The 12,533-nt window shown below is 50.8% G+C and overlaps 1 protein-coding gene across 1 annotated transcript; it reads right to left on the minus strand.

Moving 5' to 3' along the window:
- Positions 1 to 10,971: 10,971 nt before the first annotated feature.
- Positions 10,972 to 12,314, minus strand: LOC100873103 (transcription factor RAX1). Its single transcript, XM_044480825.1, has 3 exons — positions 12,013 to 12,314; positions 11,790 to 11,919; positions 10,972 to 11,680 (listed from the first exon to the last, which is right to left on the minus strand). The coding sequence occupies exons 1-3, from the start codon at positions 12,146 to 12,148 to the stop codon at positions 11,143 to 11,145; spliced, it is 804 nt and encodes a 267-aa protein (XP_044336760.1). The 5' UTR covers positions 12,149 to 12,314; the 3' UTR covers positions 10,972 to 11,142.
- Positions 12,315 to 12,533: the final 219 nt, after the last annotated feature.

Consider the following 12,533-nt stretch of genomic DNA (forward strand, 5'->3'; position numbering starts at 1 on the left):
AATCAGTTTGAATGTGAGTCGAAATTTCGGGATTAAAACAGTTCGAACCGCATCGAAATATGCAAAATTTCGTATAATTTTTTAACCGTGGCCATAATATGGCTGTAATGCTAACAAAAAGAATATGGGCTCCAAAACAACCTTAAGAATTAGCAAATGGGCTGTAAATTATTAGAAATAATGGCAGATGTGTTGTATGCTGTTTTCCACAGATTTAAAGCTTTCCTAAAAAAAGGTTGATGCACAAGCAGTGACTGTTGGATGTCCATCGAACGGCCGACGTGCTTCCTCAATCTCTGCTCTTCCTGCTTCAGCCGCTCAAACAAGCGCCGGCGGGACTGCCTGCTCCCTCCTCCCCGCGGCCGGCTGTGCTGCCGTGCAGGCCTCACCGCCCCACCGTACTCCCATCGCTGGCCTAGCCATTCCTCTACTCACCCACACCTGCTGTTATTCTCCGGCGATGGCAGACGAACCAGTAAACCCTCGTACAGTTGTACTCCCCTCTGCATGGGAAACAACTGACGAGTCTTTCCTGCTTCTGTGTTGTTCCCTTCCTAGGCCTCGCCGTCGTCCACCACCCAGGTGCTCTCGGCACGGCCTAGTCAACATGGTCAACGACCGACATGCATCTGAAGTGGGCTGTACGTGGAGAGGCCGACAGCTGGGTCCACGGCCCCACTCAAGGAAATTCCTCCTTATTACGCGCAAAATAATGATTCCTCCACCTGACATCAGGGACCCACCGAAAGGGCCTCTGTATTTTGTGAAAAAAACATTACCGCCGCTGACAGCTCGGACCCACCAGCTATATCTTCGCACGCAAGGAAGTGCCTCCTTATTACGCACAAAAAAATGAATACTCCCCCTGTTAGCTGGGACCCAGTATAGTGGCAGGCTGACTTGTGGGCCTACTAAGTTGACGGGGACGGAGGGCTTTGTCAACTTAGTCAATATGCACGATTCTAGCTCCAGTGACCGTACGATGTCCATCCAACGACCGTAGTGCTTCTTCAACCTCTGGTCTTCTTGCTCCAGCCGCCCAAACCAGCGCCGGTCGTGCCTCATGCTCCCGCCTCCCGTGGCCGGCTGCGATGCGGCGGAGGCCTCATCGCCCCCTACTACTCCCACTGTTGGCCAGGTCATCCCTCTACTCACCCACACCCTCTGTTATTCTGCGGCGACGGCAGCCTCACACCGCAACAAACCAGTGAACCCTCGTACTCTTCTACACGTGGGCATCCACTATCGCTTCTCCCCCGGCTCCGCGTCGTCCCCTTCCTAGGCCTCGCCGTCGTCCACTGCCCTGGTGCTCTCGGCGCGGCGTGGTCAACATGGTCAAGGAACGGCTTCCATCGGACATGGACTGTACGTGGAGAGGCTGACAGCTGGGTCCACGGCCGCAGCAAGGAAGTGCCTCCTTATTACGTGCAAAATAATTATTCCTCCACCTGACAGCGGGGACCCACCGGATGGGTCACCGTATTTTGTGAAAAAAACGTTTGCCCCTGACTGCTGACCCACCAGCTACATCTTCGCGTGCAAGGAAGTGCGTCCGAGCAAAAAAAAGATTCGCCCCCCTGACTTCTGGGACCCACCAGCTACATCTTCGCACGCAAGGAAGTGCCTGACAGTCGGGACCCACCTGGTCGAAGCGTACATAGCATTGTCATTCTGGTCGCGAACGTGTGCGTACATATATACTAGTGGATGTAGAGGCGCGCACGTGTCGTAGTAGAGGCGCGTATGTGTCATAGTAGAGGCGCGCACGTAGCATGTATATGTACGTACAGCGACCAGGGTGCAAGAAATAAAATACGGCCACGTATGTGTACATACGGGCGGGGTCTGGAACGCCTACTCACGCATACGTACGGCCAGGGCTCGTGTACATGGCTGGGTCGGAACGGAGAAACAACGTCGTCGTCGTGTTTATGGGGAGGCAACGGAATGTGTCGTGTTCATGGGGAGGCAACGGAATGCATCGTGTTCATCGGGAGGCAACGGAACGCGTGGGAGCCAACCGGCTGGGTCGGAACGGAATGTGTGGTCGTGTTCATCGGGAGGGCTTGGACGGAACAGACGATGGAAACGAGGCCTGGCGTACCGCACAATGGAGGAAACGAACCTCCTACATTCGGAACGGGGTCCTGTTGATCGGGAGGGGTCTGGCGTACCGCAAAATGGAGGAAACAGACCTCCTACGGTCGAAACGGGGGTCCTGTTGATCGGGAGGGGTGTGGCGTACCGCAAAACGGATGAAACGGACTTGTGTTGGAGCGCTAAGGTCTAAACGGGGGTCCTGTTCATCGGGAGGGGTGTGGTGTACCGCAAAACGGGAGTCCATAGGATACTATTCATCTCCACCGTCGACCTCCTCCAGCCTCCACAGGCTACCGTCGACCTCCTCCAGCCTCCACGGGCTCCTGTTCATCCAACGTCCACCACGCGCTACTCCAACGGACATGACGAGGAGTCTCGAAATGGTCGAGACATAAAGATTGATATATTGGAAGGTTATGTTTGGACACCGGAATGGTTTCGGAAAGGTTCGGGCATTTCCCGGAGTACCGGGGGTTACCGACCCCCCCCCCCCGGTGAGTTAATGGGCCTTCATGGGCCCTAGTGGAGAGAGGAGGCGGCGGCCAGGTGGTGGCACCCCCCCTCCCAAGCCATATCCGAATTGGACTAGGGTTGGGGGCCCCGGACCCCCTTTCCTTCTCTTCTCCTCCTCCTTCCATCCTTCTCCTAGTGGGAATAGGAAAGGGGGGACCGAATCCTACTTGGACCGGGAGTCCAAGTAGGACCCCCCATGGCGCGCCCCCCTTTTGGCGAGCCACCTCTCCCCCTTTATATACGTGGAAGGGGGGCACCCCAAAGACACACCAAGTCTTCTCTTAGCCGTGTGCGGTGTCCCCCTCCACAGTTACACACCTCGTCCATATCGTCATAGTGCTTAGGCGAAGCCCTGCGCCGGTAACTTCATCATCACCGTCGCTACGCCATCATGCTGACGGAACTCTCCCTCGTCCTTAACTGGATCAAGAGATCGAGGGACGTCATCGAAATGAACGTGTGCTGAACGCGGAGGTGCCGTACGTTCGGTGCTTGGATCGGTTGGATCGCGAAGACGTTCGACTACATCAACCTTGTTACTAAATGCTTCCACTTTCGGTCTACGAGGGTACGTGGACACACTTTCCCCGCTCGTTGCTATGCATCTCCTAGATAGATCTTGCGTGATCGTAAGTAAAATATTTGAAATATCGCGTCCCCAACAACAGTCAAGTTGATCAGTCGGCTAAATGAACGTATCGATTATGTTGCTAGTCCAGTCTCGAACCAAAAACTATGTGCAGGCGACATGATGTAGTTTCGAGCGTACTATTTCTCAAAGAAATACCGAGTGCAAGCCACTCGGTGTAGATCCGTTCTGGTAATGGATGTTGAAACCTTGACTCATCAAGGACATCAAGTCGCATAAGATATCTTCCATGGCAGTGGTTGCTTTTGTCGGGAAGGCCAAATATCCAAATGAGCATACTTGGTTCTTGACAGAAGGTTTGACAGACGTTCCTCAAATGGGTACTCACTAGCGACACTCGATTCGTTCGAGCCCAGACCTCACAAACCATCACTCGGAATTCAATGATAAACCATCAGCCAAGCCAGGAGCGATCCTCTTTCGAAGAGATGATACGAGTCTCACCAAGTTTTCCTGATAACTAGCTCAAAAATCACCTTCCATAGGTATGATCTACTGAGTCCACCAAGATCTCTCATCTGGTAATCAAATGGCACTAAGAGTTCAGCGATCAATCGAAATCATTGCATGCGTGACACCTTCAGTTTTCGCAATGAGATAATGACTCCAAGCTCTTTGGCTATGCCACACCAAGCGCTATTGAGACGAGATTGGTGCCGAAGGGTGTTATTCAACAAAATAATATCAAAGCAACGTCGTCGCGACACAAAATTCTTACTAAACAAATTACGCACACAATGGATGAGCGACGAGAATCCTGGCCCCTCCACCGTACGATGCCTAAGCGATGCCCATAGGCAGAAGATATGGGCGATTGATCTGGTGAAGACTAGGGTTTCTTATAAGGGTTAGTGGTTCTTAGTTGTTCGTGTTGGCAGTGTTAGAGATTGATGTATTCAGTTAACTGTTTTTCATTAAAATGCTAATTATTTACTAGAAAGTGAGTCCAGTGTTAAAACAATGTGGTTCAGATGCCCCTTACCCTGAAAAAGTGTGGGAAAGTATCTTCTTTGAAATAGAGCATTGAACATACTTGCAAAGTGATAAGGCTAAGGGCATCTCCAACGTTGACCCATAAATTTGCTCCCACGCCTGTCCGCGAACAGGGAGGATCAGTCCGTGAACACGGATGTGTGAGCCGGCCATCCAATGCTATCCTGTATATATATCTGCCAGTAAAAGGCAATTTGAAATTCAAATCTTGTCTGATCCATAGCGCGCGCCGGTGGATCACATGACCGATCACAACCAAAAAGAGGCAAGCATGCTTAAGCTTTTTACATGTCTAGTCACAAAAGAATATCAGTCCGACATTCTGTGCAGAAAAAATAGATTTTCTGCCATGCTAACTGGTAATCCGAGCCTCCGTGCTTAAGGTGTCGCCGCTGCCATGTAGGTAGCCTCCACCTCCGCCTCCGCCTCCTTGTCTACCGCCTACTCATCCTCCTTGCCCGTCGCCTCCGACTCATCTTTCTGTCACTACAACATCTTGTAGCAAACGGCTTGCAAGATCATTCTTGCGTCGACATTCAAAGACTCCAAATTCAAGGACAATATCTTGGCGTCCTCCACATCGTCTACGACCTTCACCTTCTTTTCTTCGAGCATGGCCTTCTTCTCCTCGAGCATGGTCTTCTTATCTTTGATCATGACCCTCTTCTCTTCGAGCTTGAGCTTTTTCTCGGTTGCCTCCATCAACAATTTGAACCTCTCCGCCTTTTTCCTTCTTGATGTCTGAGCGCTTGACGTATGTCTCCTCCTTCTGCATCAAGATGTCCTCGAACCTGTCCATCATCTTGACCACCGCACCTTCTTGCTTCACCCTCTCCTCCTCTCATTTCTTTCCTCGGAACCCTCTTCTAGCCTTCTTGAGTGGTTCTGTCGTTGGGTCGGTTTGGTCACCGGTTTCTTCCTTGGTGGCTTGGTCCACGATTTGGCTATGAATATGTTCCACTTCGTCTGCCATTCAACTTGAACCAACAATGCATGACGATGAAGTTTTTCTTCTCCAACTTCTTGAACATCGTACACGCACAAGAAGGCTACAAAATGAAGTCAACAATGCATATCCGACAAGTGATCAACGAAGCTATGCATACCCGGCTATTGATCAACAAAACTATGCATACCAGCCTAGTGATCAACAAAACTATGCATACATCAAATGAACTTACTTGCTCGGTGATTTGTGCACCACTTGGCCACCGTGCGATGAGATGCGCCAAGTGGCCGCAATATTTGGACACGGCCTCTTGGATGGTGTACCATCCATGTGCCCTTTTGCTCCATGGCATAGATCGGATCGAGGCTAGTGGCCAACCATGCATCGCACAACATTTCGTCCTCCCACATGTTGAAGCTTTCTCCTCTACCCTTCTTCTTCGGATCGCCAGTAGAATCATCAAGATCATCGTCCTTGCAGTCCTCCTCCTCCTGCTATAGTCCAGGAACCCAATCCTGCTGCCGTGTGCCTGTGCCAGTTTGGGTGTAGGACTGTTGCATGCCCGGCTGAGTGTAGCCCTACTGCGTGTGGGTGTAGTTGCCGGACTGGGTGGGATCCGAGTCTGCCACATGCCCGTCCTCATAGCCACCTCCTCGCCCGTCTCCAATGTGGATGATGTTGAACATCTCCCTCTCCCTATCATCGTATGTCTTCTCCCCTGCTTTAGGCATAGCACCGAATAGCGCGCGGACACCTATTTGCTCCCACCCACTATCCGCGTCCGGATGAGCTGTGGCGAAGAACACTAAGAAGAGTGGCAGCACCGCGTTAACGTTGACAATGTAAGGCACTTGGCTGGCGGCAGTTGCCGCGGACTCCTACCGAACTGCTTGGCGTCGAAGAAGTACAGAGCCTTGTAATGCTCCGGCCATGGTGACGTATGTACGGTGGGCGACACCATCGGGGCACCACGGCCCGGGCCACGACATCCACCACGTACGTTCGCGACCAACACGCCACACTGCCACGTCAGCCACCAGCATGACCTCTGCCGACATTCTGCTTCTTGAGTGTTTCTGCCATTGTTGGCCTTCGTTTTGACGCGGCGATTTTGCTACGTTGTCGAGTTGATATTTCAGGCAAGTGTGACGTTTGGATCCTCCTGCACCTCCACCACCTCCGTCTCCAACAGGTTTTCCTCCGGTTCCACGTGTCGGCGCGAGGGGGGAGGGAAGAAGAGAGTGGGAGAAAAAGGCGGAAATTGGGTGGAGAGCGACGGGATGGAAGAAGAGAGTGGGGGGTTTTGTCGCGGAAATGGTGCGGGCAGCTACAAAAATGCAGGCTCTGCCTTTCTTTTGGGTGGGCCATGGGCGTCAGAGTTTGACGTGTTCTGTGCCCAGACTACCGCAAAGCCCCCCATGTTTGGTTCCGATTTACGGGAATATCATGGTCCAAACTGCCCGGCGGACGGATAGGCGTCGGCGCTGAATGGCTTCCGCGGTCTGAACAACTACGTCCAGATGGATACTGCCGGTTTGAGGGTGAGCGTTGGGAATGCCCTAAGACTAAGTGCATGTGCATTTTCTTCTCACCATCACTGCCGTTGAAAACCTCCAACTCACCATCACCTAGTTCAAACTCTTTGACAAAAGTGCTCTTGTACTTTATACTGTACTATAACACAATCATTAGCTCAGGCCATCCTTATTCAGAAGGAAAATAAGCCGGCTTGATGTCCTTCCCAAACATATTGTATGCGCAGCGATGCATGTATCCTTGCAGGAAAGCAGTACAGGCTTAACTGGGACACACACAAACACACACAAATAACAAAAGATTTTCAGCGCGCAACTTGTGCGTAAACATACACACCGTACACGCATGTACACGCATCGTATAATGCATGCTGTCCGGTACCACATAAGCCATTCCATGCAGGCCCGGGAAAAACGAGCCTGCTCATCCCGTTATCCCGCATATAGTCCCAATCTAAATCATCAAGTGGATCACGGGATCTAGTTAAGTAATCGGCATTCCCTCCCGTTTTATCATTTCGGGGGCCCAAGTCAGACGTCCAAGCCCCGGCTGACTTTAATCTATCAATGAGCAATCTATATACACGCTGGCGACAGCAACGGGCAAACTGAAATTCCTGGCAATCACTCGATGGACTTGTTGCAGAATTATGAAGAGTCAATTACACTGGTGGTGCTAGAACTTGACGTAAATGGTCACTTTAGTGCTAGAATTTATGGTGTACATCAAAATGGTGCAAAAACATGGCTCGGGCATACAAATACGATGCTAATCGCGTTTGTATACGGCAGCGACGCTGACGAGGCTTGCCATGTGGCGCAGGGCCTGCTGTCAGTGACAGCACAATGCTTTTTTTTGCAAAATCACCTCGATTTTTTTATTTTTTCCACAGAAAAGCCCCGGACAAAAAATCACCTCGTCTTTTTTATTTCTTCCATAGAAAAGCCCCCAACAAAAATGGCAAGGTCAGCAATCGACCTGATAACCTCTAGTAGCCTGCGTGTGCAGCCCATCCAAGTCGTCATTTGTGTACACTAAAGAAAGAATCTTTATATATCAACATAAATTAAGAATTTTATTTTTTCGAAAAAAAGTATGCAGACGCTGAAATTCAAACATACAACCTTCGGTCAGTAGGCGAGCAGGGCTGCCACCCCAACAATTGTAACTTCATGTTTACAAAGAATTGTCACGCATTATGTCTATAGCAGAACGCGCTCACGGGCTAAAACAGATTTCAGTTAGTGCAGCCCATTTTCAACATGTTAGGTTTTTCAAAACTTCATAAAATATTTTAATTACAATTTTAAGTAATATGCATATAAATAAAGTAAATATTATTATTAAAAAATTCATATAACTTCATAAATGTTTGCCTATTTAATTCCTAAAAATCCAAAAATATATTAGGAACTATAAAAAAATTAACAATCAATTTTAAAAAGTGTTTTCATATAAATTAAGAATTCTAAATCCATTTCTGTATATGTTTACATTTAAATAAATTCTCGTATAAGTTCAAACTTTTTCATGTTTTCAATAAAATATTCATCCCTTGGAATGAGTATAGCATATAAAAGTTTCCATGCCATAAAAATATTATTGTTTTAAAAAAATATTCATGTGTTTTTAATAAAGTTTTTGTGTTTTCTAAAAAATAATTATACACTTTAAAATAAATATATGCATGGAAAAAATGTGAGCGTAGTGTGCCATCAGACTGCAATTCCTCCAATAAATACACATTTGCAATTACATGTATATTATGTATAGTTGTAATTTAAATCTGTTTACAAACTTCACAAAATGAGAAAAAAACAAACATGTTCAAAATGGGCCGCACTAAGTTCTGTCCGTTTTAGCCGACGAGCACATTCTATTGTAGACATAAAGAGTGACTACCCCTAAAAAAATATAAAGAGTGATAATCCTTTATTTAGCCTGCTTGTTTACCTCAACTGCATCTCTTTTCTGGAATTCAAACATTAATTTATGTTGTTTAACTATTGGATATAAACCGTGTGTACCCTGAACTGACATCCGGCGAGATTCGGATCAGTGGCTACATGCACACTCGTTTAGCCCGGTGTCACAGGTTTGAGGCCCGAGCAGATCGTTTTTCTGCTCAATTAAAATGTGTTCTGCTGATGGTTGGGACCATTTGCCAGGTGCTTTTGCGAAAAAAACGAGGCATTTTTCGAAAAAAGAGCACGCACAGACCTCTTCTTCACTGTTTGGTAGATGACAGCGGGCCCCGCGCCACGCTGGTATGCCTCGTCAGTGTTGCGGTCGTATATAAATGCGATTAGCATCGTATTTGCACGCCCGAGTTAAGTTTTTACACCACTTTGATGTACGCCACAAGTTCTAGCACTAAAGTGATCGTTTGCGCCAAGTTCTAACAACATCAGTGTAATTGACTCAATTGTGAACGTAGTATACAGAGACTTGATTAACACCAAGCTAGTGAAACAGTCTCACTGACATGGCGCCTCGAGTCTTTTTGACTGGGCGAGCATTTCAGCTTCATTTAGCAGTATTGTTAGCAAGTATAACCGGAGAAACAGCATCTGACTTTGGCGATCGATTAGTGCTTAATTTTACTCTAGCTAATACCTGGAGCCGAATTGGGTCGCTTTCCTTGTGGCGCGGGGAGGGAATATTCAGAACGGAAAGGCCAGCGCCAGGACAAGGGCGCCAGGCCGAGGGAGTTGGCTGTCCGCGTACGGCTGAGACGGACGATGGAGAGCGAACTAGTGCGGTCGCTCTTGCTTAGCCAGACGCTAAGCTCGCTCAAAGCCGCGCGTCTTTTCCCCATCCGGGCGCACTGTCACGGGGCTGAAAAGCGGCTACAGCCCTCCCCGGTTTGGCCGAGCGTGACCTGTCCAGCCGTGTAAAGGGCCAGCAGGGCCTTGGGGTTTTGGGAGGGATAATTGAGCTGCAAGAACCACGATTATATGCTGCTTAATCACGTACAGGGAAGAAGATTATGTGCTGGTTCTCTTGTTTGATCTCTTGTTTTGGAGCGATCATGTGATTGGATCGGAGCGTCTCGGTTTGAAAAATGTGTTGATGTGACCCGTGGGAATACCGCGGAAACTCATGGGAAATGGGGGGTCGTTTTGGCCGCATGTGCAATGCAAGGACCGAATAATTGATTTTTTTTCTGCAATTGCGTAATGTTCTTGCTGTACTTGTACAGGGATTATTCGGGGAAGACAGGCACCATGTAGCAAAGCACGTACAGTGGTAGTGCTGATGGACTTACGTGATGGCTTGGGCTATGTTCCTATTTTCGCCCCCGCCCCACAGAGCCTCTTTCGCTTTGGTGGGTCGGGGGCCCGCGCCCTGGGCAGCACGTTCGCACGGCTCGCAGCCCCCCTGGCCGTCCATCTCGTGATGGACGCCTCCCGCTCCGTCCACGTCGGCTTCCTTTTTTGGTTTTGCTTTCGAGCTTCCATCGACACGACAAGAACTGGCGCGGCAGGGATGAGCATCGCACTGCTCCGAGATGATTCTCCTGACAAATCCGAAACGGCCCCAATGTCGCCCCCGGCCCCACATCAGTTGCTGTTCATGCCAGGTCACTTTGATCCTCCATCATCATCATTATCATCTCTCAGCCCTTCTAATTATCTTCTGCAGATAAAAGGATCGTACTATCCTCCAGTCGATGTACGTAAATTGTTTCTTTCTGCCAGTCAAGCAAGGATAATATAGACCCTCTGTAAAAAAGAAGCATTTACTTGCGCGCGCGACCTGTCATCAATCAGTCGGAGTCTGCGAACCAGAAAAAAAAGAAAGATGCGCCTCTATCATCACACAAGCGTCGTCATTAGCCCTGCGCTAATCAGCCATCACCCCGGCCAATTTTGTTCTTGGCGTGGGCCATGCCTGTCTGCCCAGCTTTACGAATTTTTCGACCACTTGGCGACCGACCCGACCCGGCGCGCATCATGCAGCGACGGAAGCGAATCTTCAGATCGGTCATGGCTTATCTTCTTTGGCGCCCTCGCCCGGCCCATGCGAATTGCGTGCGACGACCACGGCCTCTCACATGGACGCCAACAAGCTACATGTGTGTGTGTGTGTGTGTGTGTGTGTGTGTGTGTGTGTGTGTAGGATTGATCATCTAGGAGAAGTTAGGATAAGTGGCACAAATTTCTGCTCAGAGAACTGCACATAGTGAAGAAACGTGGAGATGAAAGCATGCGAATCATAGTGATCAAGATTCAAGAAGCACATTTTCACGTTTCCAACCGTGCGAAGATCACCTTCTCATGTGGCAACCGGAGCTTGTATCTGAATTTACTCATGAAGATCGGGTGCTTTTGATAACAAACACGTTTGATCGATCGGTCACGAGGACGCGCGCACGCGCGTGGCGCGTCGATCGGTTGATCTACACTAGTGACAGGGTCGGGTCGAGAGGGTAGTAGAAGCCGCCGAGGAACTGGTCCGCGGCGGCGAGGTCGGCGCCGGCCGCGCAGAAGTCCACGAAGAACCCGCCGGCGTTGTCGACCGCCGACCAGTTGGACCCCGACGACGCGGCGGAGGCCGACGTCGAGCCCTCGCCGGCGAGCGTGTCCGGGAGCGCGGCGGAGGCCGAGGACGAGCCCTCCGCGGCGAACGGGTCCTGCAGCGCGGCGGAGGCCGAAGACGAGCCCTCGGCGGCGAACGGGTCCTGCAGCCCGGCGGTCGGCGCCAGGAAGTCGTCGTAGGTGTACGTCTCGGCCTTCACGGTCGGCACGGGGAGCGGGAGCAGCGGCGACGGGTGCGCGTGAGCTGGGGCCGGCGCCGGCAGCGGCATGAAGGACGGGGAGCGGCGGGTGGAGAAGGCGGCGGCGGCGGCGGCGAGGCGCTTCTTGAGCTTGGTGTTCCAGTGGTTCTTGACGTCGTTGTCCGTCCTCCTCTCCAGCTGCGACGCGATCAGCGACCACCTGCGATGCGATGAATGCGCGTCCGTCTCGATCGGTCATGCCGGCCGGGACACGAAAAGGATGCCGCTTACGCGCCTGATGATCGAGAAAGAAGAGAATCGATGCTTACTTGCTGCCGAGCTGGCTGTAGAGGGAGTAGATGATGGTGTCCTCCTCGTCGGTGAAGCCGCCGTGGCGGATGTCGGGGCGGAGGTAGTTGAGCCACCGCAGCCTGCAGCTCTTGCCGCACCTCTTGAGCCCTACAAGAACGATCAAGCACCCATCAAGAACGATCAAAGGCACGGCCTGGCATGGAAGGGGCAGCGAGCGGGCGGGCGAGCGCGCGAACTCACCGGCTTTGTTGGGGAGGGTGATCCAGCTGCCGGTGTTGCCGTGGAGCTGCATGTAGTCGCGCAGCGCGTCGTCCTCCTCCGGCGACCACGGGCCCCGCTTCACCGCCGCCCTGTCGCAGCACGGCGCCCTCCCCATGGCTCCGGACCGGCCGCGAGAAGAGACGAGACGACGGGGAAGGGGAGGACACGGGGAGGCTGGAGAGAGAGACTGGACGAGGACGTACGACTGGCCGCGCTGAGGCCGATGGCTGCCGCTACTTGTATCGATCCCGCCCGTCGTCGGTGAACAGAGCAGAACACTGCAGGCTCGGTCCTCTGGTCTTTAAAAAAAGAAGTACTTAGAACTCATCTAGATGAGACGTAATTTTGTCTCATTCATCTGGAAAACAAGAACGGATACAACCCACGTCAACACACACGCATCTTATAGCACCACATTCAATGGCTATAAAAGATGAATGAGATCAAATTAAATCTCATCTAAATGAGTTCTAGCAAAACTGTTAAAAAAACCGTACTCC

This window comes from Triticum aestivum, chromosome 3A, assembly GCF_018294505.1.
Source record: "Triticum aestivum cultivar Chinese Spring chromosome 3A, IWGSC CS RefSeq v2.1, whole genome shotgun sequence".
Lineage (NCBI taxonomy): Eukaryota > Viridiplantae > Streptophyta > Magnoliopsida > Poales > Poaceae > Triticum > Triticum aestivum.

What these genes read in the sequence shown, in the direction of transcription:
- LOC100873103 (XM_044480825.1), bottom strand. Translation starts at nt 12,148, where the DNA reads ATGGGGAGGGCGCCGTGCTGCGACAGGGCGGCGGTGAAGCGGGGCCCG. An exon ending in CACCCTCCCCAACAAAGCCG is followed by an intron (nt 11,920 to 12,012) that starts GTGAGTTCGCGC and finishes TCGTTCTTGTAG; the next exon opens with GGCTCAAGAGGTGCGGCAAG. An exon ending in TACAGCCAGCTCGGCAGCAA is followed by an intron (nt 11,681 to 11,789) that starts GTAAGCATCGAT and finishes ATCGCATCGCAG; the next exon opens with GTGGTCGCTGATCGCGTCGC.